Source organism: Halichoeres trimaculatus, unplaced genomic scaffold (genome assembly GCF_033239565.1).
Source record: "Halichoeres trimaculatus isolate MK-OKI-2021-1 unplaced genomic scaffold, fHalTri1.1 fHalTri1_scaffold_2, whole genome shotgun sequence".
NCBI classification, from domain to species: domain Eukaryota; kingdom Metazoa; phylum Chordata; class Actinopteri; order Labriformes; family Labridae; genus Halichoeres; species Halichoeres trimaculatus.
Window position 1 is genome coordinate 5,363,189 of NW_027437180.1, and position 27,490 is coordinate 5,390,678.

Sequence of the window (27,490 nt, forward strand, 5' to 3'; positions counted from 1 at the left end):
CCAAAGTGCTTGACATTAAAATCAACAGCATCAGAACAAAACAATTCAAATTCAGCAAAATAACAATTCAGCACAATTAAAATGGCAAGAATATCTCACCCGGATACTGTAATGGTGCACATTTCAGGAGGCAGCTCTGAGGACCGAAAGGCTCTATTGGGGTTCTGAACACTCACTAAATCAGGCAACTAGAGAGGGGCAAGGCCGCTAAGGGCCTCAAAAACAAAAAGCAACATTTTATAATCAATTCTAGAAGAAACAGGAAGCCAGTGAAGAGCAAACAAAACAGGGGTGAAGTGTTCACAACGTTAAAAAAACGTGCCGTGGCATTTAGAACTAGCTTAAGACGGCTGAGTGAGAGTTGTTTGACAATATCAAACTTATCAGAAACACAAAGGGGCAGGTTTAAAGTCTTACAAATACTAAGGGGGGTGATAAGTGACCCTGAATGAGACGAGAAACAAAGCCTTGTGTTTGGCATGACAGCTCACTGTAGGAATGCTTTGTTAGTGTTCCACTTATTATGGAGAGACTGTCTTCTACCTAGGTGTGGCAGAGAAAGAAGGGCTTGTCTAGCAAGTAAAGGTGGCCAAACGAAGCCGTACCACCAGAAACCGTGGGGACAGTGTTGCTGATACTACTCAACACATAATTCTAATGAGACCCTAGGAAGAAATAACAATGGCTGAACTTTTCTAAGAGATATATGCGGTATATGGAGTATGGGGTGCAGGGGTCAGCTATCCAGTCCCTGAGTGAGAGCTGACTCAGCACAAAGTCAGAAGCTTTTTCAGTGTTTGTTGGTCTCTACCAGGGCAGTCCTTTGTTGTAGATTCATTTTTTGAGTGAGTGAGTGAGTGAGTGTGTGTGTGTGTGTGTGTGTGTGTGTGTGTGTCTGTGTGTGTGTGTGTGTGTGTGTGTGTGTGTGTGTGTGTGTGTGTGTGTGTGTGTGTGTGTGTGTGTGTGTGTGTGTGTGTGTGTGTGTGGAGAGAGTCAGCACCTCACTGTCCAAGGCCATGAGTCTCTGTCACACCATGATGAGTTTTCCTGTCTGGATAAGGAGCGTATATTCGCCCCAAGTGAAGGAGTTAGAGTATCTCAGGTTTTTGTTTATAAGCGAGGGCATAAGATTGAGGGTGAATTGGTAGATTAGTGCTGCATCAGCAGTAAAGCAGGTGTGCCACACTGTTGTAGGGAAAGGGGAACTGAACTTAACCAAAGGTCTAGATACCAGTTGATCCAACCCTCACCTTCGATCGTGAGCTCTGACTAAAAGAAAGAGGTCATGAATGCACAGCCGTAATCAGTTTCATCTGAAAGGTGGCTGGGCTCAGCCCTGGTGAAGGTTCAGGAGCTTGAACATCTGGTGGGAGCTGGGAGTGAGGCGACGCCCCTTCACAGTGGAAGGAGCCAGTGGAGGTGGGTTAGACAGCTACTAAGGATGCCTTATGGACGCCTCCTTATGGAGGTGTTCCAGGCATGTCCATGTGGGTGGAGACCCTGGAGCAGTCACAGAGCTATAGGTGGTGGGATTACTGTATATATACCCCCCTAGCCCAGGAATGCCTCATGATCCCCTTAGACAAGCTCGAAAATGTTGCTTGGGAGAACTTGTTTAAAGTGCAGTCCCTGTGAACCAATCAGGGAAAGATAAACATTTAAACATATAAACCATATTTGGTTTGTGTAAGTACTGGCATCTATTTCTTAGAAAACTCATCCCACAGCAGGGAACTCTGCAGTGTTACAGGAGCAAACTTTCTAAGGATGTACATAAAATAAAATGGAATGATAAAAGAAACGTGTTAAGAACCACATATTCAAGTAAGAGAAGAAAGTGATTGATGAATTCAGAAAGCACAATCAGTGTTTGAGTCATTTTGGCCAGCACAGCACAGACACTGTGTTGGTGACTCTAACCACCATGGCCCTGCTGTGTTCTCAGGGCTGTGCCTGACTCATAGCCTAAATCAGTGCAGATATTAAAGGTAGGATTATTAAACAGACTTGAATTGGATAAGGACGAGAGCAGCAGGTGAATCTGTGTTTGTCTGAATGGTAAGACTCAGGTGACTCAGACGCAGACTGGGACTTCAGAGCACCAGTTCATTAGTGACTTTATTTACTACTTAATTTCTCTCTTCTTCATCTCATATTTGATTACTTCTATATTTCAATGCTTTTTTTCTATATCTACCCTTTTTTTTTACCCCCTTTACATAGTTTTCTCTCTAAAGCACTTTACATTTCTCTTTGGATGAATGTGCGTCATAAAGCTAACGGGCCTCACTTCACCCGTTTACAGTAGAACTAAACACTTTGTGCTTCCTCTGTACAAAAATTAAGACATTGTATTTGCTTTTAATGGTAAATAGAATTCTGGAACAAAATCACTTTTTTCAGTATTTGGTTTTGCACTAAACAAAATTTTATTATGAGTAAGAAGACAGCAGAGAAAGAGTTGTTGGTTTTAGCCTTTATTCTGACAGAACATCACCCCATGGGGATTTACATTAATCGATTACAAAGTAGGACCTTGCCAAGTGGCAAGAGAGAACAGCCTTCACAAAAGTTCAGTATACAAACAACACAGTTAATCAAAATCAACATGCATAATAGTAAAAAACCAAATACATATTGGGAGGGAAATGCAACAAAGAACTCATCACCTATTTATATTATAAAACTACCAACTTTCAGCACTTAAAAGAGAATGTCTCAATAACCCCACATGGAAAATAATAACCCATCTCCTCAAAAAGTGATGAATAAACAGATGACTTCTACATGCTCCCTTCCCATCCTTCACTGTGCTGACGGTTCTCTGACTGCTGTAAGTCACACTCAGACATCATGTCTGGAGACATTTGTTCTGCATGGCTTCTTCTGTCACTCATCTTTATGTAACATGTACGTCTTTTGATAAATCGCACGCCCGCTCTGAATCACTGCCGAGGCTGATGAGCAGCGTTGTAATCGTGTGAAGGGGAAAAATCATTAATGTGCTGCATATCGAAGGTGAATTCATTTGACTTTAACGTTGCTAACTTAAGATAAAATACACATTTGTGTTTCTCTTCTAAAACTCACAACGCAGAGTGATCAACTTTGATAAAAAATACAAAGTGTAAATATACAAATCATGATTAGACTGTACAGTACAAGAGTATAATACAGGTAGAAATCACAATCAGGCATATAAAAAGATGGAGGCATTGTGTCCTGCATGCGTCCTGTTTTCAGACACTTTCTCCAGTGTCCAGTCTTTGGAAAACGACATTCACACAGTATGCTTTGGATGGATGTCAAAAAAGGTAAAAAGTCATGATACTTGAAGCAAACATTTTCGGCCCATGAGGTATTTGAACATTGACTAAATAATACACCCATATTACGCTGATCAGCACAACAGCGCTGGAGTGAAACCAGTTTCCAGTGATTTTAAAGGCAACAGTATGGCAGAGGAAGTGTTTCTGACTGTCAGACATTAGCAGGGATCTTTTTTGCATCACAGACTATGTAGGCTCAGTACGATAACACATAGACTAAAAACACAACAAGAAGTTCTGACGATATGATTGCATTAGTCATGAGATGTAATGCTATGATAGTCTTTGGGTCAATTCAACTCAAACATTTTCTCAAACTAAGAGGAAAAAAAGGTTGGGCTGTAAACTACAAAACTGTACAGTACAAAGACAACGACAAACTGAAAGGATCAGGTCTAACACTGATGGATGGAGAAGAACATGAGTGATGTGGTTGATGTTTCTCTCCCAGTTTAGCTGAAGAAGAAGACCATGTTTAGTCACTGATTGCAGCTGAGAGAAATGGCCTTATGACACCTGCAGGATTATGGGAGGCAACGTTTTGTAGTTCCCCCTCTGTGCTGATCTTCTTGATCTTTAAACATTTAGAGCAAAACTACTGAGTGTTAAATAGTTCTACAAATAGTGCGTGGGTCACCTCTGTCCTAAATGACACGCTATCATTGCACTGCAACCCAAGTCTGATCAGTCAGGTTTTTGCTTGTAAAGTATGTCACAGATCTGAAAGTCCTCTTCACATATTCACAGATTCACACTAAGATTTGTCTGTACAGAAACAGAAAAGCATTTTCTGGCTGTTGCAGAACAGAGAAGTTGAACGTCAGGCAGTTAGATAACCAGAAAAAAAGCACTGGCAGCTATTTGAGAAGAAAAAAATAAACTCACACTGATTTTTCAGCTATGATTGGATATATGAGTTGTATTCATGAGGTTAAAATCGATTGTCTAATACTAACCAAGGAGCAAAGAAAAATCACTGTTTGCTGCAGAGTAGAGCTGAGGCAGCAGAGATCAGATCACAAATAAAAAGGTTAAATAATAACATGTCTTTAAAACCGTGAACATGGCCGGGCGTGCACGAGTTCTTTGGGTAGCGTTCGTTGTTCTGGCGTGAAAGAGAGCCCTGTCATGCTGCACGTAGCTGCAACCATTCACAGAGGTTCAAAGTGAGGGAGAAGCTAGCTGCACTCAGGGTGCAGTACAGTGTCACGAGTCACACCCTGACAAACTAACACTGGATTATTCAGAGGAGAATAAGGAAGATGGCTTTCTGAGCAGCTTTGTATGGTCTGGTCTGGTCAGTCTCTCCTACAAAAGGTCATTTGTAATAAATAATTATGGAGTTGTCGATGTGGACTGTAAACTACTGTATCATGGACTGACTGCTACATTCCTTGTGCATGTGTCTTTTTTGCCACAGTGTGGTGGTCTTCAGGAACTGAATTAACATTGGTCAAAAAGGAATCTCAAGGTGGTATCTCAGTTTGTCATGAAGTATTTGTTCTTCTTAGTCTCTAGATGTTGACTGATATGTCTTTACTAGGGAGTATCTACTGAAAAAAAAAGAGATTGTTGTTTCACTGTGATGTCAGAGTAATTCATCTCTCTTTTAAGTAAAAGTGATAAAAGGTCACGCTAACAACACAAATGTAAGTTGAACTGATTTTGTGGTTTGGGCCTAAATATGTAACCACCTGAAGAAAACAAATTGTTGGATGTTTTTCTGTTCATCCAAAGAGTCTATGTTTTAGGACATTGTGAAATAGATCCAGAGGCAGCTAATGAAACAAGGGGCCAATGAGCTCAGATCACACACTCATACAAACGCCACCACCATAATTTCACTGTGGTACTGCACAGATTCAGTACACAGTGTCCAGCCTTTCTGTTGTTCCCCCTCCGTGAACTCCTGCTCAGCAGACAAACACGTCTGCTCCATCCAGTGCCCGTCTTCTCTCCCCCTCTCTTCACAAGCCTTTCAGCAGCTGCTGGTGTCCAGTAGCTGCTTCCCCACGCATGACTCTTCCTGCTCAGAGACGGTCCTCTTTTGTTCAGAGGCGCTGGCTGCTGGTTTCTGCTTGCGTTTGATCTTGAACACATCCCAGCTCTCGGGAAGCACTCCCTTGTTGAAAATGACAGATGTCAGCCAGGAGACGATGAGGATGGAAGCCAGCGAGATGAGCATGATGGCAGTACGGAAGGGGAAGAACTGGGTGAGTTTCCCCTCGCTGTCTAGCCGGCAGCCAGGGAACTTGATGGCTGGTGGGAGGCCAATGAGAGGCTCGCCACTTAACACCCTCATAATGATTCCCATCAGGTAGCCCACGGTGGCGCCGTAGCCGTTAGACACCTTGAAGAAGAGGATGCAAACCAGCTGAGGGAACATGATGGTGTAGGACATGTCCACGCCCACAAGCCAGAAGACCAGGACGCTGCTGTCCAGGAACGTGAGGGCGGTGCCTGCCATACCAACAACCACCACAGAGATGCGAATCACCCACTGCATCTCTCGGTCTGAGGCCTAAAGGAGAAGAGAGTAAGTCAGACCAGGAGAGACCAGTTTCACCTTGTAAAGCCTGGTTTATCCTCCTCTATTGAGTCAACACTGCAGTAGATATGTGATTGTGGGCACTTCATCTTGGTGTGTTGGAGTGTAATCCTCTTAATACTAGCTAGCAACTTTATGTCTATGGGAGTCACGTTGTCACTTTGCACAATTGCACTGCTATCCAGTGGACCACTCACAGGGTTTGCAGGCTAAACTGCCCTCCTGGTTGGTTAAAACACTACAGTGTCCTTTGGGAAGCCAAAAATCACGCAAAAGTGCTTTCTTAGAAGCTAAAACATGCTATGTAGTGCTATCTTGGGAACTAAAACACAGTAAACTGCCCCCTTGGCTGGTTAACACATGATAATCTGCCCTCTTAAGAGGCAATAACTTGTTTTTCTTTTGCCCCAGCTCTTAAAAAAATCTGTGCATGCTACTGGTGTTAGACATAAGTGTGTCTGTTTAGGTGCGGTAATGCAGACACTTAAACAAAGAGTATGTACTGTAACGCTCACAACGCAGTCAGCCACTACAGTATAAAGATGGCATAGATGTATAACCAGACTTTGCCCAATACAAGAGTCTAGAGACCATCTTGAGGCCCTCCGTGCTGAAAACCAGGGAGAGAAAACCAGAATCCTGTGGCAGAACTCCACGGCTCTATAAGAGCTCAGCAGTGAGCTGACTGATTATATGGAACATTCCTCGGGGGTGAAATGATGAAATGGATCATTGTTCTATGAGAGCAAACATCATAAACATGGCTCAACAGTGGGCTTATGGTAAAGTGTGTGCAGTATCTTATAGTCAAAGACTACTTTGTTGCTGCCTCCAGCTTTTGTTGTGAGGGTACAGTATACTGATACAGTCTCATGCTTGTAAAAGTTTTGTGGCTACCCACGCAAGACACAAAACGTGTTTCCAGCTGAGAAGAAGAGACAAGGTCAAGATCCCAGAAGGAGAATCTAACATTTCATGCTTCTCATGAATTATAAATGGTCAAATTTGATCACGACATATCACAAGGATATATTTAGAGCAACAGACAATACTAAACAGCTTCATTAGGCAAGTTTTCTCCATACTCTGAAAAAGCAAAGCAGCTGGTTAGTATAACCTGTTTCAAAGCAAAAACAAAGCAAAGAATAAACTTGTCAGTGTTGTGATTAAAATCAAGCTTTGGGCAACTTTTGGCTTTCACTTGTTTTTAAACCACACATTTAAACTTATTTATCACACACTGATTTATCAAACCATCTGCTGGTAAAGGGACAAAGGGAGCATTATGAAATGCTGATAGTGTATTTTTTACATCATTAAGTCAGATCTCTGGCATTGGTTTACACTTGAAGGCATAAAAATGACTAACTACCAAAAGAGCTTGGCAAAGAGTCAGACAGCTCCTCTGATCCAATGGACTGCAGTGTTGTAGCTTCAACTTCCAGGATCAGGTCGGTTTACCTGGCACCCCTACGCTCCAAAAAGTGGGTCTTGGTTTTTTGGAGGTCTTGTGGGATCAGTAAGTGGAAATGCCATTAAATGCGTATTGTGCGAGATGAACCAAACTGAACCACTTGGTGGAAACAGGGTTTATAATTCTGCACTGATACTTTCCTGAAATCCTCACCTGCTTTCGGATGATGTTTTTGTAGATGTTCGACGAGAAAAGTGAGGCAGAGGACAGAAGAGCCGAGTCCATCGAGGACATAACAGCAGCAGCAACAGCTCCAATACCAATGACAGAGATGTAGGGAGGAGTAAGGAACTGCAGGGCAATGGGGAGGATGGACCCGGCCTGGTCACGCTCATATGGGGTCGGCAATCCATAGCTGGTTGAGTTCCAGTCTGGGAGGAAGGACAGATGAGTACTTGGAAGAAAACCAAAGGAATGCTCAACACACAGGGGGGGAGAAATAATTCAATCAAGCAAGAAACTAAATCTGATAAACAGGATAATTCAGCGAAACGATGAGAGAAAAAAAAACATAAATTCAACTGCCTCCAATGCAGACGCCTGGGGTATATGCTGAGCCAAAGGAGCCTGTGTTTAGAATTTTCTGGAACTGTAAGTCATGAGTATGTACCAGTTGACGCAGCCACAGCCCCGACCAGCACAGAGGGAATACCGAGAACCAGGCAGAAAGCCGATGAGGCAAAGCAGGTCACTTGAGCCTGGGTGTAAGATGAGGCTGACAGGATTCTTTGGTAGAACGCCTGGTAGGCCAAACCGCCCAGAGCCTGGCACAAACACAGAGCAGAGACATGGGAGACATGGGAGACATGAGAGACATGAGAGACATGAGAGACAGGAATCAGTGTGTACAGCTACGCAGAAGCAGAAGGAGCAATCCTCTCATGACCCTGCTGTTGTTGTGCTCTGCTGTTTGCTCTTCTAATGAAATCAGCCCATTTAATTTAACTGCTTGGTTCCATTTAATTTAATTGCTGTAATGGCTGGAGTCATGTAAATACTAGATAAGCTGTGTTTGAGACAACGTTTAGAGCCGTCTGCGAGTGTGTGTATGTGTGTGTGTGTGTTTACAAAGAACTCTCACACTCTGCTCACCAGCAGCATGAAGTCGTCAAACCACTTGCCGGCCTCATCGAGCTCCACCGTTCCGACCCAGGGAGCCTGGAAGGTCTCGTTGTAAGCCGTCAGTGAGATGTCCACAGAGTGAGGGTTGGTCAACAGGAAGGGAACACACACCCACTATGTATACAAACACAAGAACACGGCTAATCTGATTATGAGCCCAGTGGGGGAAAGTTTTAGTCTGACACTGGAAATAAGGTACCTCAGACTCGATGAGGTGAATGTAAGTTGACTGCCCTTTCGCTTTCAGTTTGCTGAAACTTTTCTTCTGGGTTGACAAAAATGATCTCATCATGAGGTTTGTTAAGCAGCTCTAAGACTTTTTAATATATCACAAGATCTCTATATCAGCTGATGTTGTTTAACAGAACTTAGACATCAGCATTAGAGTGAGGATAAATCACTCTCACAGTGTTGATCTGCATTTTTCATGCTCCTCATGGGAATCATGTGAAAGTATTAAAATTTTCATAGCAAATATTTGAAGGGTTAGGAATTTCCTTTTTTTTGTTAGCTCAAATAGTACTTAGGCTCAGTTGCCAGGACTAGACCAGAAAGGGTTTAGAATAATCTGCAGTTCAGCTAAAAATTAGCTTGTGGTGGCATAAATGTCTGGTTTTATCTTATTATTTATCTTATTATTTTATCTTTCTGCACAAATTTTATTTATTTGTGCTCCAAATATCCCAGGCTCCCTCAATATGAATATTAAATGACTTACAATCTTCTTTACAGCGCTACCTTGCCCAAACTGTTTGAAATTTCTGAGGTAGCTCTTGAACTTTCTGTTCTGTTGTGTAACAAGTTTCTTGGCAAAGTAAATTTAGTAGTCATCAACACAGAAAGCTGTTAAGAATAAATCATAGTCATGACGGCACAGGGGAGGCAACAAAAAATCTGGCACTGAAAAGGAAAAAAGGCTAGCAGCTATCATATGATACTATCATGCTAGCTAGCTTCAGAGCAGTGTTAATTTTGGCTGCTATTTTAGATTTAGTCTTAGTCTCCAGACGTTTATCAACATATTAAATAAAATACGTCATTCTTCATTGATAGAAAAGTTCATTTCACTGTATTAAAATAATAAGCGAAAAAACAGCAGGTTTGATGTTTAGCTAGCATGGTCAGAAACTCTATGCTGCTTAAAGATGCTATAATGAGGATCTGTTTTATTAATTGGACTTCCTCACCGCCTTCTGGCCCAGAGTCTCGCGCACACTGTTGTAAAAATGTGACTTTTAACCAGGTGTGTGTTTGTTCTGGAACAAATTTACTTTGTTCAAGACAACTTTTTGCTAAATACAATGCAACGAGGTGAGGTATTTCTCGGTACAGTTACGTAGCGCTGTTGTCTGAAGTGTGACAACAAGCAAATGTAATTTCTTACCGTACGTCGGTAGCGCTACTAGCAGCTCGGTGCTACGGCGTATCCATAGGCTAACGTGACAACAAGCAAACTGTCAATACATACAGTCGTTTAGCAGCGTCCAGTAGCGCTACTGACGACCTGATACTGTGGGACCTGTCGGTAATGGTGACGTTAATAAATCCTAGGCTGTTTCCCAAAGCCCAGGTACCTTGCCTTGCCTTGCCTTTGAAGACAGTGCCTCCGAAGCCACTTCCTCCCAATCCAAGGCAAGTGTCCTGCCTCTGCTCAAAAGGAGATGCTAACAGAACAGCCTACAAAGGCATATTTTTTACCATCAGATTCCTTTCACAAATTTTTGTTTAGCTGGAGTTACATTGTCTTACATAACGTGTTGCACTGTGGACAGTGCTTGGAAAGTTTATATAAACGTGGGAGGAGCTCAAGCGGCTACAAATACTGTCATGGCTTGCCACTTTTGTACGCTTTTTGCTTTTTTATTGTCACATCATTGACACTCTGAAGGTGCAGCTTCTCAGTAATTATAGTTACGTGAGTGACACACAAAAGAGTTAAGTGTTGGACATGGTTTAAGTTGTTATTTTCAGAGGTGTATTTTGTTACTTACATTTAAATTGGAATTTACAGCGCGCCTCCGCTGGAGCGTCTCTCTCTAGTGTGTCTTTTCCTTCCATTTTTTTCCTTTTTTGTAGATTCACACGTTACATGTTGGGTTTTTATAGCCATGGCAAGGTAGCAAAGGATACACCTGTGTATCCTTGGTCAATTAGCCACATGCTAACCAAACGGAGGACATATGCATCTGGAGGACATGAACATTGGAACAGCACTTGAGCAGTGACTGATGATGTGGATGCCTGCCCACACCCACACCCACACCCACACCAGACCAAGGCAAGGCAAGGTCGGCTTTGGGAAACAGCCCTAGTCATGCCCTGCCAGCGTTCATTTACCAATCAGAGCTCACTCTTCATTTTACAGATAGATTCTCAAAGTTTGAACAGACCACTGCAGAGTAACTGCTGACTGTAGGTTGGGGTCAACATTATCACAAACAGTTTAGCTCTTTTAGCCTTTAGCCGGTGCGCTCTCTCTCTCTCCCGTTTTTCTTTTTTTCTGCTCTTCTGTCCTTTTTCTGTCTGACAGTTTGGCTTCAGTGTCCACTAGTGGCATTTCTAAATAACCTACATTGGCGCTGATAATCTCATTTTAAAGTGTGGGTAACGATCAGGCATATATCCAGAAGGGAGACTTTTGCAAGATCTTTTTCAAACTCCTTGCAGCCTCTTTAAACTCAGCTCAGCTTCCTGTGTTATCAGAACAGATGTTACTCACCAGACTGACGAAGATGAGGATGAGCTGGATGACGTCTGTGTAGGCCACAGAGTAGAGCCCCCCAAGCAGTGTGTAGATGATGGCCACCACTGAGGAGATGATGATGGAGTAGACGTAGGACAGGTCCAGGATCACACTCATAGTTCCACCTGGAACAACACAGCGCTGTGATGAGCATCACGTGGAAAGCACCAACACTTAGAGCTTCAGCAGGTCATCTAATTTACAGCAGTTGGTTGCTAATGATACATGCCACTGCTTACTATTATGTTAAACTGTTTGATTAGTTTCTCAGTCTCTCCTTTTCCTTTAAGTCCTTTCTCTCTCTTTCTCTCCCTCTCACAGACACACACATATACATGCATCCACACTTATGTAGTAACACTAGGTTTATTTTAAAGAGAGAAAATGATATTGTCTCATCAACAGTTTACATTTCTTATTTGAGGATTAAGAAAATAATGTGTTTTTGTTTGTTGTTGTTTTTTTTAACAGCCAAAAATGCAAAATACTAGATTTTATAGCCTCATACTCAGTGATAAAGTTTGGGTTGCTTTGGTTTTAACCTCAAAGAAACAACCAAAAGATCTGATAATGCAACAAGCCAACAAATATCTGTAATAATAAAAATATAACAAACAGGAGTAAAATGAAACACAAAAAAGAAGCAGCCTATTGATTGTGACTCCAAATCAAACTCTCACCCTTAAGGGTGAAAAATCACCCTTTCATTGATAATTCATCTTAAGTTTATCTTAATTTTAAAAATAAAGAAAATTTATAGAGAAGTCTCTTCAAGAAGTGAAATGGGTTTACAATGGATTTGTTTTTATTTCATTTAAACAAATGAATAAAGAAAGACATCTTGTTACTCAAACAAGGCAAGCAAAACGTCACTACCTTCACCGTCTCTTCTGCCATATTGCCAGGGTCCCCCCAGCCGCAGCCTGCAGCCACACCACAACAATGCCCTTAAACAGAGAAGTGTCAGATCGGCACCATCGATCGCCACTCAGCCCCCCTCCCCTACTGACCATTCACCCTTCTACTGCCACCCCACTCCCACACCATCCCACCTGTCTCCCAAAGCAGCTCTGCACCATCTATACGATGCATACTTAGCTGTAAAAGTTAAAGTTTTCAACCCATATGATTCAAACTTCTGAAATCCAAACTGTGGTTCTTTTCCAGCTGTTATTATGTAATCTAAGAGTTTTTTAACCTGAAGCTTGAGACAGACAAACCCAACACTCGGGGTAACAAGATAGTAGATACTACAGTCATAAACCACCTGTTCACACTTGGCACAGCAATGCATCTTAGCAGATGGGGATAGATGACAGGTGATATAAGACCACAATAAAGAGGAGTTCAATTTGCTTATCAGATCTCACTCTGTGTCCTTTTCACTTTGTTGTCGTATTTCACATTATATATTTTTGTCAGCTGTATGTTTTGTGTATGTTCATAGCTGTGTAATCTGTTGAAAAATGACCACATGAGCAAACTGCAAAAGGTCAGTGAATGCATTGTGGTGCCATGTGTGAACTGAAATCCATGTCTGCTGACATAACTGGATGAGTTCTCTGATCAAAACAGATGGTTTGGTTTTCCTGTGACATATCTTAATGTAAGGACGTGATATAAGTCCCATTGCTGTTCGTCAATTCTTTCCAAGATGGGCCGTTTTTCAGAAATAGAAGTAGATCTCAAATTTGCTCTGTGCTGAGCTGTGCTGTTACCCCCCAGGCTAAATTTAGAGATGGGGAAGGTGGGATGAGATTTAGAGGGCTCTGGGTGGGCAGCACCAGGGATGGACTGAAGCAAGGGGCTGCCCAAATACTGCACGCTGTTTTTAGATCCATGGCCTACTTTCAAAACCTCATGCATGTGCGTGCATGCACGCAGACACACACACATAGCCTGTCTTTCCTGTCCCCCATTTTTCCCAGAAGAAATTTGATCAGGACTGTGTACTGTTGATAGGATACAGATAACTGGCGGCACATGGAAAGTGTGTTTGAATACGTTAAATAACTTCTGGCACTGAACCACCACACACACACACTTGAACCTGATCAGGCTGACCATGGAGCTCAGTTTATACCCCCCACACACAGATAAACAGTCTCCCAGCAACGACGCCCCTTTGGTTGGTCAAATGCTCAGCGCACTCTCTGGAGTGTTAAGCGTTTGTGTGCATGTGTGTGTGTGCATATGTGTGTGTTTGTGGTGCTAAGTGCACACCATGGATGTATTCATAACTGTCCCAGAAACAACGACGGAAGGTTTTCCGAGGAGTGAGGGGTCTCCTGATTCTATATTGGTTTTATGGTTTTGGACAGTAATGTCCCAGGAACATTCCTGCCTCTGTACCAGTCCTTTTGCGGAGCGTCAGAACAGCATGTGGTGCTACACTGGTTCCTCATTGAGAGGATTCAATGGATTTCATTGGTTCCTGTAACTTTTTTTAAACACAGTCGAACACATAAACATAAAGGTGGTGTGTTATCATGACACACTAACTCTGTCTGGGATTCAGTGCCTAAGCACACAGAAAGTAAGGTAATAGCCTCTAATGGCACAACAATCTGATCTTTTTCATAGAATAGATCACCTTCACAATCAACAGGCTGCTCGATCTTTAACCCCCTTTTTCAAACAACACTGGAAAAGAAAACAGCGTTAAAAATACACAGGTAAACAATATGCACACACCCAGCCACCTAAACACATATTGTGCACACGTTCATCGAACATACACATACTCACACTCACACATACACACAGGCAACAACAGTAAAGTTCTGGACCTCACAGTAGTAGTCTCTTTATGAGTGTTACCTAACGATGCTATTCATATCATGTCAGCTCACTTTGTTATCATCAGAGCCATCTTGTCACCTGAATAATAGCACATGAATCTGTGTAATCACTGCAGCTTTTTTTATCTGTGTCTGACCCCCATTGTGTTTAAAATGTTAAAGGTCAAACAGCTGATTTATGTCCGCTGTTTTGCGAACAGGTTAACAAAGCTGGTCCATTTCTCAGGCTCTTTATCTTTTTATTTCTTAAGGTGCTTAAAAAAATCTTGCTTTAATTTTAGGGAGGACTTGTTTAGAGGTCAGTGTCTTCGTCTCCCTGAAGTTGTAGTGATATATACCCACATTGTGTAACGTAGCTGAAGGTGTAGCCCTCTGTAAAATGTACATGAGTGAACAACATTTTAATGGTTTAATAATTTTGTTTTATCATTATATTAGTCTTCCGAAAAGAACATGAAGTCATTAAGGGAACATATCTCACACTGAGGCCAGTGTGGTGTGTCCAGAGGAGTTGCCCCTGCTTGTAATCTGATTGGCCATCCCAGCCCTAAAATCCCTAACCATGATTGGTAGTTTGCCTTTTTAGAAGCAGTCTTTGGCTTAATCCATTGTTTGGCCTGCTCTTTAAAAGCTGTTTTGTTTGCATTTCAACTCGGCTGATTTTATTGTATTTCAAAAAATACAGAAAATGTTTGATCTGTTTTTTACATTTTTTTGTTACCACATGACCATGATGTGACTTGGCCAGGGCAACCATGTCATCAATGGCGGCAGACTAATTTAAGAAAGAATTCTTGGAATGTTTTGAAACAACATGTCAGATGTTTAATTTCCCTATTGAATTGTCAAATGGTTTAACCACAAGGGCATGACACATATTAAATAATTCACCTTCATAATTACGGGAGTTTACTGATGAAATAAGTTATTTCTTGTCAAGTATCAACTCAAGGTGTACTTTAAGTATTTAATTTCTAAACTTGATATTATGAGTTTAATTGTACTGGGCAAATCAGTTTGCCGTAAACATCAACAGCCTCGTTTACATGGGTCTAAAAATCCTATTTACAATCAGATTGAAAGGTCAATTAGACTTTAAATGTCTCATGTAAAACACCTTAGCCAATCTAATTCACCCGTATCTGATTGTATTTTGGGTCAGATCAGGTAGTTTAAGGTAGTTTAAGCCGATTGATAATCTGCTCCATGCGGATTGAACGTGGATCTCTTTACTTAAACTTCATGTATACAGATCAAATCAGATTCACTCAATCTGATCAACTTCAATCAGATTGAGGCGAACTACCCATGTAAACGGGGCTATGTTTACTTTCTATTCTTGGGTAATTTGGCTTAGTGTCATTCTTAGTTTCATTTTTATAGCATAGTAGACTGATAAAATCATATTCATAGTAACTTTTTGTGCAATATCAGACTTTGAGGAGCAACACTGGTTACATCAATTAGCATTTATCAGTTATACCAACTGGCCACGTCTTTGAAATGGAGAATAATCCTTTACCCATCTTTCACAAATGACAGTCTTTCGAAAACTGTAAGTCAGTGACAGTGAATTGTCTTAATATCAAAGTCAAACTTGTTTGCAATACTTTGGCGCAGAATCATTGTCAGTAAATATGTTTAAAAGTTACAATTCTAACTTTGCACAAACATCTTTACCTCAGTTCTTAGAAAACAAGTTTGAGCATCGTCAGTCTGCTAAATCACTGTAGAAGTTAAAATAAAAATGTTTCTTGGAAGTAGACAGGGAAAATAAAATAAATCTGACACATTGAGGCCAACTCAATGACATCCTTGCTGAGGTATAACTCAATGAGCTTCAACAGCTCTTGACACTGACATTTTTGTTTAGCAGTGATTGAACACAAAGAGTTTTAATCAAGGTATTAGCAAGCAGCCTATTAGCTTTTTGTTTTCTCTATACATAATGCTTGTGCACCAGCAGTTAGATCTGATGTGTGGTATGAAAAGAAACATTTGATGACAACATGTAATCAAGTATAACAGCTTCACCAATAAAAGATGATGTAAATGGTTGAGACAGCATTAATTAGGATGCCTCAGTTGTCATGTGGTGTCATATTTTTACCTTAGTCCTTTCACCTGTTTTGCTGCAGTACAAACATCATGAGTGTTGCCAAAAAGCAAACTCCATCAACACCCTGCTATTATTTTTTATTGTGGTGTTTGTGCCAGTTTGAATCCAGATCTGTGGCTGCCTGCATGATTGTGTGCTTACAGTTAAGTGCCAGACAGTTTTATAGTGTGAAGTAACTTACCCAGGCTGACGAGCGTACGTGCCACCCACAGGACATCAGCAACCAGTGCGGGAAAGATCAGCGCACTGCTCAGAACGTTCCCATACTTCTGTTGGAAGGGATCCATCATTGTCACATACTTGTTCTCTCTCATTGGCTTGGCGAAGAAAAAGCCACCTGGAGGGGAGGAAAAGGGACAGCTGTAAAGTCACGAAAACCATAAAAACTTTCTCTTGAAGTGATGAAGCAATCGATCCTGAAATGTGGCAACATTTCCTTTGTTTGAAAAACCAAAATGAGACAGAAGAGAGGAGGGTGAGGAAACAAGCACGTGTGTGTGTGTGTGTGTGTGTGTGTGTGTGTGTGTGTGTGTGTGTGTGTGTGTGTGTGTGTGTGAACAACATGAAAAATAAGTGTTTAATCCAGATAACACAATAAACACTTTCTGTTGAACTCTTGGGTCCACTCGGCCAACAATGGACTGAGACAGAGCGGGAAGTTGTATTTCCTGATCAGGGACTTTGGTGTTTCCAGTTCCCATTACTCACACCATACAGGCTATTGTGACTTTGGGGACTAAACATTGAATGTTTTACCTGTTATGAATGCTAACAGAGGAACTGCTTTGTTGGTCATTATGTTGAATTTATTCGTGCATTACGTCTGTGGGTGAACTCAGCCTTTTGCACCTGTCGCTTCAAGTCACAGTCCTGAACTGATTTCACATGGTGCTATTTTTAACGTGAGTGGCACTTTTATTAGTGCGTGGTCTCAGATGAGTCTCTGGGAGCTGTTTGACAAAACTTTATCTTAATGTCATATTTAAAAAATATGTGAGAGAAACTTTCAACTTATTTTGTACGACAAATAGTTTCTTTGACTGTGCGTGAAGCTGAGTCTTCTTAGAAATGCATGAGGATAACATGAACTGTTGAGTAATTACATGAACTCTGTTGTATCCCATTACTGCAGCCCTGATTGCACTCAGCTGACATCATTTCTCAAAAAGACTGGATGAGGGTTGTTTATGATTTGAGGTTGGGGTGGCTCACCTAAGAAGAAGGTCAGGACATAGGGTACAGGCATGAGAGCCCAAACTGCACCCAGTGTTGGATTGTATGTGGCCTCAGCTATACCAAGGATGAATCCTCCACCCACCCATGTTGCTGCAGAGAGACAAACACAAAACCGTTAGAAGAAGGAACATGTAACTTGTTTCTTGAAATACCCCAGAAATAATAGTTTTTTTAATTGTATTTTAAACACAGACACACATAACACACTGTTGACATGCACTAAAGAGCTATCAATCAGTTACATAACCCCCCCAGACGCTTTACCAGTAAGAGTGAAGATGCCGACTAGCAAGTTAATGTTGCGTCCAGCCAAGAGTGTTATCTCCATGCCATCTCCGGAGCACTTCTTCTCCTCTTTCTTGGAGCGCATGGACGCCCAGATTCCTGTGCCCAAGATGAGCAGGTAGAACCCTGCCATCACCACCAGACCAGGAACATTGAGAGCCATCCTGAGCTACTTCTGGGAACCCTCCCTGTGAAGAGACAGGACGGAGAAGACTTAACATTCAGTTTCAAATCTTCAAATGCAATAAATAAATAAATAAATTACCATGACACACCTCAAAATAAATAAACAGTCACATTACAAAAACGTATTCTCATTTTCATTTTCTGCAAAGAAATAGCTGAAGAACTGCTGGACAATAGGAGGAGGGCAGGGGAGGGATGTTTGCTCACATTCAAGTGTTGTGTAAGATGATCCTTACAAACAAAAAAGAACATCCATCATAAGCATGAAGCTATGAAGTGCAAATGATAAACAATAATCTGGACTAACGACAAACTGAAAAGCGAAATATGTCAAATGTTCTGGGGAGGGTGAGGGAGGTGAAAGGGGGACTCTATGTCTTCTTACAGAAAGAAAGTGATGAAGAAAGGGCCGCAGTGAAACAAAGAAAAGAGCAGCAGTGTTTTGGATGACCTGACTGTGAGAAGAAGGACGGGGTGCAAAGAATAGCTGGAGCGAAGGAAGATCATAACAAGAAGGCAGATGTGTAAGGCATGGGAGGATGAGGAGTTGAAGAGGCAAAAGGGGTCTCACCATAGTACTTTGCAGCACTGACAAAGATGGCGGACAGATGTTGTCCCCCGTCTTCAGTGGTTGGGCGGCCCGAGGTTCGACCCCAAACATCGGGAAGTGAACACAACTCAGAGCCAAGTTAGTGCGTACAAATGTGCGTCTATATATACTGTATAGATGTGTGGCTACTGTAACAGTACACTGGAAAGATAGTTTTCTAAGATGGCACAAGTGTGAGTCTTTGACTGCTGGTTTGCACATTAACAGGCTAGTGTTGAGTGCGTTAATGAGGCACTGAATAAGACTTCTAACTAAAATATCACAGTGAGGCAGTTTCTTCGTAAATAATTTGTCTTTATTTTACAGAAACTCATAAGTTGTCAACAACGCCATCATTGTCAGAGTGGAAAAAGACATAGCCCTCACCCGATGTGGAGAAAAAACACATTTGTTAAACAAAAGCTTAAAGAGAGGCTCGGATGATAAAACTTGAGGAACAAAGAATGTGTGTATACCCACTTGGGAGGCTCGGAGAAGAAAAAAAGGAAGTGTTTGTAAAAGGAATGGTCTGAAAAATATGGGTAGGAGGCAAGTGTGTGTGTATGTGTGTGTATTTATGCGAGGGCATGGAAGGAATGAGTGAGGGGCTGAGGGGGGCGGCACTGCGCCAAAGTCAACAAAAGCCTGAAAAGCGTACTCACGTGGCTCATGTGTTTTTCTGTGTTCTGTATGTTTGTGCAATCTGTTTCAGGCTATACATACCAGACATCACAGAATTTAAACAGCATCCAGAAAGATTAGAGCGCTGATATGTTCCAGTGCTGGACATATATAAGTTCAAAGAGAAGGAGGGGTTCAATCAGAATCCAGAAAGGACAACAAAAAAAAAAAAACAAAGAGACAAAATCTGTAAGACATTACAGCTCATGGTACAGCTGCCTGCGAGGAATCCTGGGGAAAACATTAGAGAAGAGTTACAGTCCTCTTTTTGAGAAACTGCACCTTTCACCGTTTCTTTAAGTCTGCTAAAAGCTACTAACTCTTGGAAAATACCAACAATAATTACATTAGAAATGCTGTGGAGGTCTGGTGCTTGCATGATTAGTGTTTTTAATTTCTTATTTGATTCTTATTCTTAATGGAAGTACTTGTAACCAAACAACAGGAACACTGATGTCTCATTAATGCTCCGTTAAGTACATTGAGTAAGCAAAAACACACACACAACGTGATAAACAACTGGCAGCACAGTTTTGTTTCTTTTGGAAAAAAGCCAGTTCTGAAACCACGCGTACATACCCCCGTCAGAACAATTAACATCTGGAGCTATTCCACAGGCTAGTAAAAAATTTATGAGGTTTCACGCAACAGCAGGAATCGAGGAATTCTCTGAAGGCTGTCTTTTGTCCTCGAATGAAACCAGCAAACATTTGGGAGGCCAGCAGACACGTGACCAAGTCCTCCAGCTTTCAAAGAATTTACTCCTGAGAGTTTTGCTTTTCAGAAACAGTGAAGTTTCTCATTCTGATGCAAAAGAATTGAAAGAAAACTTTAAGGGCTTACATGCTCAATAACTGCATTTTAAAGGCACAAGTTTGTAGAAATGAGGATATTTCAGGAAATCTAGAGATCAGAGTTGAGTTGGTAAGCAACAATCATTAAAGGCAAGAAGTATGATTCTCCTTTTGTTGGTCTTTTGGATATACTGTCCTCCACCTGTTCAACAATGGCGTCAATGGATTTTGATGAAATTTTCAGGAAATGTTCAAAATGAGATAAGGAAGAAGTGATTAAATTTTGGAGTTGATCCGGATCACCATCTCAATCCAGGACTTTTTTAAAAGGATTCTTTATCATTGTGAGATAGGGCCATTTTCACCATATGTGTATATAACTCCACCATAAATGGTTGGATAGCTTTGCAAAACAATACAAGACAAGGTCACCATAATTTCTGACAGATTTAAAAGTACGATCCAGATCCTGGCAATATTCTGCATACTAAGATCTAGAATATGAAATATGCATTGGGTCATCATAATTTTCAACACTGTCAGGAAACAAATTATCGTACAAACCAAACCTAACACCAAATTGTAGCAGACAGTCTGCTGAGAGGGAGTATAACATTAAAGTAGGACTGAGGTGGTGGTGACAATCACAATATTCTTTCTGAGTGCTTTTCTAATTCATTTCTACTTTGGCTGCATGATATTTATACATTATACTTGTGTCTACCTTTACTTTTACTGCTACTGTTACCAATTGCATACATTACCACAAATACTGATGTGGTGCTGTGTTTATGACCACTACATAAATTTTCCCTTTTAACTTCCACTTGTCAAAAACTCCTTGCTCGTGTTTTTCTTTCAATGTGTTCTGCAAAAGCAGATGAACCACATATTTTAAATGGGGGAAAAAAAACAACAACAACAATGTTGTGTTATCTTAACAAGAGATGTTTTTGGCAGAATATCAGGACCAGGGCCTGTATGCATGTTCAGTCATTACACAAGCGGGACAATTAGTCCTAATGTTCTGTTATGGAAGGCTTGTTTGGCTGCAGGGTTAGCCACATGCACGACTGCAAATAATCGCCTGGTTAACTAATTACACCATGAAAGAGACGCAGGAGCAGATTACTTCATAATAAAGGGGAACCTACTGGAAAACCCTATCAAACAATTTCAAACTGCGCATGTCTACCACTTAAAAACAGTAATAACAGCAATGACTGAGAGAAGATCAAGAAAAACTTTTTTTAGCTTTAGAATATGGAGATTATTTCAAGATGACACAGGTGTTATCCATGAGTCACTCAGGTAAACAAAGAGAAAGAGAAACTTTGGTAATCTTGAACAGAGTAAATGAACTCCAGCATTACATCACACACATCTTGGAAGGACCCATACGTATAAGAATAGAATAGAATAGAATAGAATAGAATAGAATAGAATAGAATAGAATAGAGCTTTATTTGTCAATGCAACAAGTGCAACTAATTGCAAAAGCCCTTCAGTCAGTGCAAAACAGTTTGAGACTTCAATTGTCTCCCTTATGTCATCTGACACAAATATGTGTCTCCTAAGTCTAAAGTTGCTGCATGGCTACACATTTCCACCTTTCCAATAGATTGACCACTGTCTTTGCATATTTCGTTTAAAATGATCACACATCACATGATGTCCCCCTTTAAACAGCCCAACAGTCGCCGTAATCCTGACGTTAGCACCTGTAACAGTGGGGTCTGCCTATGCTAAATATGCTATTTTGGGCCGTTAACCTGGCTCATGCATAACGCTAATCAACTTTTCTTTCGCTGTTAGCACAGAAGGTCCGTTTTCCCCTCTAATGACTTGTCATGTGTACAGGCCCTGGACCAAAATTCAACAGCCTGTCATCCAGGACTTAAATAAATTCAAACTTCTCTCCCTCTTGTTGCTTTCAGTCCCCCGTTTGTGCCCTTCCTTCCTCCCTTTTCTTCTCCTGCTTACGATGTTATCCTTGCTAATGTGTTGTTAAAGCAAAACACTGAGCTTAGAGATCTGTGATTTGATCCCTGTTTGTTGCTGAGGGGAACCCTCTGGAGGTGTAGAAGGAGGTTTAAAAGGTTAAGAGTTAATGTTTGAAGCCATGTACATACACATGCTTGCTCAGTTCTGAGGTGAGCAGGACTTTCCCAGACCAGACTGATTAAGTGAGCCCTGCACTTTGTAGCAGCGCGGAGCGGAAAGAGGCCCTTGAGTCTCCAGAGATATTCAGCCTACTGACCTATTTTGGACTAAAAAAAAAAAAAAAAAGTCTGACATACCCCTCACTACACACTCACATTAACACTCACCTCTTTTCTTTTTCTTCTTCTGTCAATGCAGCTATGTGATGTGGTTAAAAAAATTGGATTATCTGCCTTCACCCAGTGAGGCTCACATCGCTACATTCTGGGTGGAGTTTGGACAAGGACTTCATCAGAACAAATATTGAAAGTGATTCAGTCACACCTAATTTAAACTGCTTCATGCTTTTTATTATGTTTATTATTTGCAGTTGTTTCAGGCCTGGTTTTATTGCACGCTCAGGTTTTGATCCAAAGAAATTGTTGGAAAGTGAATATTTGGCTCCTGCGTGCTGAAGGCTGCCAAACGTTCACCGCAGCAGCTCATGAAAAAGTTCAAACAATGAGCTTTTTATTCTTTCTTTTTTTTTTACAGTAACTAAAAGTGAAAAAAAAAAAAACTTGGTGAACAGTATCATGTTGCCAACACTATCCTTCCAAGTGTACTGTAGCCCGCACACATCCAACTTGAGTCAACTGTACAGCCTGGCTCAAATAAAAATAACAGCTGCTAAAAGAACAATTTAAAAAGCCAGTTCAGTGGACACATCTGTTTTAATAGCTGGATAACCTATTACCAAAGCAACTGTAGTGTCGGGGTTATTATTGAAAGAGTCGCCAGTGTGCAGCACGTGCATTTACAGCTGTGTGCAAACCTGGGCAGTGTTGGGTCAAGGTCGGAAATCTGAATAAACAAAATGTCTTTCTCTTGGAGCTCTTGAGGAGCAGAGTGACCTTGTGACTGGGATTCTTCTCCTCACATGTCAGCATTATCACCTAATAAGCACATTAACCTCAGGCTCTTGTAAACCCTGTCATTTACCTGCTATGCAACACCAAACACAAACAACTCTAATAAACAGCAATTAAGATTCAACTTAATAACCTTATCCTTTAAATGTCACCTGTCTGCTCATTCACCACCTGGTAACTTTCCACAGTAGCTGGCATGTGAAACAGCTAATACCACATCCTGAATATATATGCACATTCATGCTTCACTCGTTTCTGGTGCCACAGAAGACAACAAATGCACAAAAAGCTTGGATGGCGTGATGCCTCTTTAACATCATTTACTGTGAGTTACTGGCTGTTTGCCAGAGAATGGAGGCAGTTTTGGCTCATTGCACTGATAGAAAACAGGTGTAGGATTAAATGTCTCTTTAATCAGACTATCATATGCCACGAGCGCTTTCTCTCTTTCAATATTTCATGTAGTATTCTCTTTCCTACAGGTGCACAAGTGCGTCTCGGCTCCAGTTTAACACTTTGGACTAATATGACACCACATCTCCCTCTCATGCACACACACTCACCCAGGTCCCTCATCACTGGCTCTCAGTACTTTTCCATTCAGACACACACTCCTCTGACAGCTGTGTGTTTGCTGTTTGCCTCACAGCCATCTTCACACCCTGTGTTCTGGCAATGAGCCACTGCAAGTTACTCGCTATTAGCAAGCAACCCTGACCCAAGTCCAACACTTCACTTCAGGACTTCAGGTTAACCCACGTAGCACTGCAGCCTGTGCTGGTCACAGGTATATTGTCTTTCACGGAGCAGCAGAGAAGGAAGTGGGAGAAGCATTCAGGGCTAATGAATGAATAAACAATGGTTTCTACCTCTACATCACTGCAGAGATCAGTTTTCTGAAACTAACCCAGCTGCGAAGTGATGCAATTTTGAGAAAATCATCCCCTGATGTTTCGCTAACAATGAGCTCAGTTAATGTAAAGCGATTAATGTAAACACCAGAGTTAATGACTGCTCTGTAAGTCACCCCTTTTGACAGACAGATAAGCTGAGCAGACATTGTCCTATCCTCTCCTCAGTTTTGGAGGACACAGTGGGGTCAGGTTAGAGTCAGAGAGGAGCCGTAAAACAAAGACGAGCTGACAGCCGTTCAAGAGATCTGATGTGCAACGAAAGTTTTCCCCAAAAGCGCTCGTCCAGAAAGTTAAAGTTGTGGCAAGTGTGGAGTGGGTGAGTCAGCCCACACGGGGAGGATGACTTCAGAGAGAGTGGCAGAGTAATTTCAATGATGAAGGCAAAGAGCAGGAAACACCGAGTGGAGGACAGGTTATAAACCACGTGGTAAATACTGTCACTGAGAGAACTCAAGAGAAACAGGCAAATAAAAGATCAATTCTTGAAAAAAAGAGGTGAAGAAAAAGTCCCGCTTCAGCAAAGTGAAAGAAAACAGCTCCCTGCATCCTGTAACATCACTGTGGTGTTACTTTTAATCACTCTTCAAGCGTCAGTAAAACAGTTTTTAACACAGATTTCTTTAAAACAATTAAATTTCATGTGATACTATGTGTGACATTTACTCTGCAGCCTGATCACTGATCCATCCTCTGTTACTTCTCTTTTCTCAGACATGAGCAGTGGAAAATTACAGCTTGTCAAAACTGTTAGAAATGATAGAACATAAAGGTGGACAGCTGAAGTCATTGAAGACAAACCCGTAGTCCAATCGGACCCCACAACAGTGCCCCTCAGAGCTATTTCTAGATTAGGTATGCACTGTCACTTAAACTATCCGAGCCTGACGGAGTTTAAACCACAGACACACACACACAGACTGCAACAACACAATCTCAGCGCACAGATGGAGATAAACATGTACAAGGTGGATAAAATCAACATCAGGCGCAGGAATGAATACATACCTAGGTTTAAAAGTCAGTTCTTTGTGATGATGGGAGGAGAACAGGGGCTATCTCACAGGACAGAGAACAGGCCAGATGGTAAAGTCAGTCCAGGTGGAGACAGGTTTGTGTGACACTCATCCACAGTGTTAACAGACTGCCAAGAGATGGAGGGCAGCTCAGAAGAAAACACAAAACAACAGGTGGTTTTCAATCTCCAGCACTTTGGAGGATTGAAGGAAAAACAGAAAAAAAGGCTTTTCAACAAAGTGCCCCAGCGAGGAGAGGGTGAGGATTCAGAGCTGAGTCAGTGCTCATCCAGCAGGTTCAAAGAGGAAGGATGGAACTCTCTAGAATCAGCACACAGCCTTCTCTTGGTTTTAAACCTCAGTGGGTGGGAGGGGTCAGGCACGATGAAAGCAGAGGGAAGCTGCCACAGCTGTTACCTGATTGGTGACTGCGAGGGTGCCCCTGTCTGCAGCCAATTAGCTGTGCTCAGAACGTGGGGCAGACCCAGTCCCTGTTCAGTTTTGGTCCCCATGAGGATGACTGTGGCTATAGGGTGGCTCTGTTCCCTCATGATCAGCTCATTAAAAGAACTACAACCCTCTCCGTCTACCTCCGCCTCCCTGTCACCACAGCATCCTTCATTCCTGACATACTTTCTCTCAACTTTATCTTCACAGACACTCGCATGAAAAATCTACCATCACATCGAAAAACATTCAGAAATGACTCACTACGTCCTTCTATCTCTCACCTAGCTGCTGTGTTTCACAGCCACTGAGCAGACAGCGTCACAGATGCCACAAGGATCCTCAAATGCCCACATATGCACGAAGAAAAACATCTCCCTCCCCAGACTGCCCCAGTTTTTTTCTCTCTTTTTATTACTGAGCTGGTGTGCGAGTGTAGACACACACAACTGCCTCCTTGCCCAGGACTTCCACAAAGCTTTCCTTGTTCCGTCCTTATGGTTTAGTGTGTCAAGCATTTTGTAAATAACATGAGAAGAGTCAGAGTGAAAGTATTGAGCAGCAGACGTTGCGGTACAGTAAAGGCACGACTTTGGTCCAAACTGGGGAGGGGAATAAAAGAGCTAAAAAAAAAAAAAAAATTATTCCAGCTTTTAAGCCTGCCATCATCTGGGTCACTATGAAGGCCCTTTTGTGCAGACAGGTGAAGCCAAATATTTTCGACAGTTTTCGCATATTCTCACCCAAGTGCGGACAGACAAAGCCAATTTCATATTTCAGTGAACCTGACATACGTGCATGATCCTCTCCTACAGAACCAAGAAAGCAACTCACCATCCAGTCCTCACAAAACAGAAAATGAAAGCACAAACCACTAAAACGTGAATGAAGACATGCCTGCCATTCCACTCACAACCACAGCCTGGCGCATTTTTAAAAACCGGTGAAGGTTAAGTCCTCATCCTTTGACTGGCAGCTGCCTTCACCTCACTTAAAAATCAGTAAAAGAGCCAACTCTCCACTTTTCTCCCTTCCAGAGGACACTGTCTCTTTAAGAGCTCTCTTCCTGTGCAAGGAAAAGCTCAGGAACCCCTGCTTTAAGATAATGTGTGTGTGTTTCTGTGTGTACATAAAATTGTTGATGCTTTACGATAAGTGGGCTTCTCTGCTACCAGCCAAGCTTTCCAGCAGCTCACTCTTTTTGCATGCCTCTTCTTGTTTGCTTAATTGATTTGCATCTTTGCAAAGTAAAGTTTAAGTAAATTTAACTTACTATAGCATCTTTCACAGAAGACGTCTTAAAGTGCTTCGCATATTTCCTACAAGCAGATAATGCATGAAAAAAGAAAGAGAAATCAGCATGAAAATGAGAACACGACTTTGGAAAGCTTCAGATGAGGCGGTGTTTGTGCACAGGACGACTGTCCCAGAGAGCTGGAGACGCATGTACAAAGGCACATATCTCTCCTCGCCCTCTCTTCTTTGTGCTCACTTGCAATGGAGACCAGTTCCATATGGGTTTCACTCTTAAGACTCACCAGCCCTGTTCTTCAAGGTCTGCCACTGTGTCCAGACCTATAGTGACGCTATAGGGGCACATTTTCACACCCCACTCACACACACACACACGCACATACATGAACACACTCACAGTGGTGAGGTGTTTTTTCCAGCTGAGGAGTATGATCAAAGTGATGATAAGGTTATAGAGAAACACCATGTAAGGTTGGTTTCGAGATCTCACTACTGCACAGTTAAAAAATCAGCAGGTAATCATGATGAAAGAGCAAAGAAAAACATTTTATTTGTGAATTCTTCTTGTGGACAGTGTTTGGCTGCTGTTCACTGCAAAAGCATTCTTGCTTTGCATCCCCACCCTCTGATCCAGAAACATGCTTAAAGCCGTGAAGAGACCGTCTTATATAACACATTACACAGTTGCTTGTACTCGATTGCCTTTTTTATCCATTCAGCAGGATTGTAAGTATGTTAAATTGGTTGGGCGGCTGCATGGTTTGCTTTATAGTATGAAGACGTGTCATAACTGGGATTGCTAAATAATAATAACAAAACTTATTTGATTATTACTCTGTTAAATTTTCCTCATGTTAGTCTCAGCAGACTGAAGCCCTTTG

The 27,490-nt window shown here is 41.7% G+C and overlaps 1 protein-coding gene across 2 annotated transcripts; it reads right to left on the reverse strand.

The window, feature by feature from the left end:
* Nucleotides 1–2,469: 2,469 nt before the first annotated feature.
* Nucleotides 2,470–25,213, reverse strand: LOC141808104 (high affinity choline transporter 1-like). Of its 2 annotated transcripts, none has more exons than XM_074694472.1 (9): nucleotides 24,901–25,213; nucleotides 17,637–17,845; nucleotides 17,349–17,462; nucleotides 16,318–16,473; nucleotides 11,193–11,341; nucleotides 8,444–8,587; nucleotides 7,962–8,115; nucleotides 7,505–7,722; nucleotides 2,470–5,850 (listed from the first exon to the last, which is right to left on the reverse strand). In XM_074694472.1, the coding sequence occupies exons 2-9, from the start codon at nucleotides 17,818–17,820 to the stop codon at nucleotides 5,308–5,310; spliced, it is 1,662 nt and encodes a 553-aa protein (XP_074550573.1). In that variant the 5' UTR covers nucleotides 17,821–17,845; nucleotides 24,901–25,213; the 3' UTR covers nucleotides 2,470–5,307. The 2 variants fall into 2 exon arrangements, with proteins under 2 accessions (XP_074550573.1, XP_074550581.1); XM_074694480.1 differs by lacking the exon at nucleotides 24,901–25,213 and adding an exon at nucleotides 18,415–20,740.
* Nucleotides 25,214–27,490: the final 2,277 nt, after the last annotated feature.

Bases quoted from the DNA above. Each gene is read 5' to 3' on its own strand.
- LOC141808104 (XM_074694472.1), bottom strand. From the start codon at position 17,820: ATGGCTCTCAATGTTCCTGGTCTGGTGGTGATGGCAGGGTTCTACCTG. The intron at 16,474-17,348 runs GTGAGCCACCCC...CCTCCCCTCCAG, and splicing joins TGTCCTGACCTTCTTCTTAG to GTGGCTTTTTCTTCGCCAAG. The intron at 5,851-7,504 runs GTGAGGATTTCA...CTTCTCCTTTAG, and splicing joins AAAACATCATCCGAAAGCAG to GCCTCAGACCGAGAGATGCA.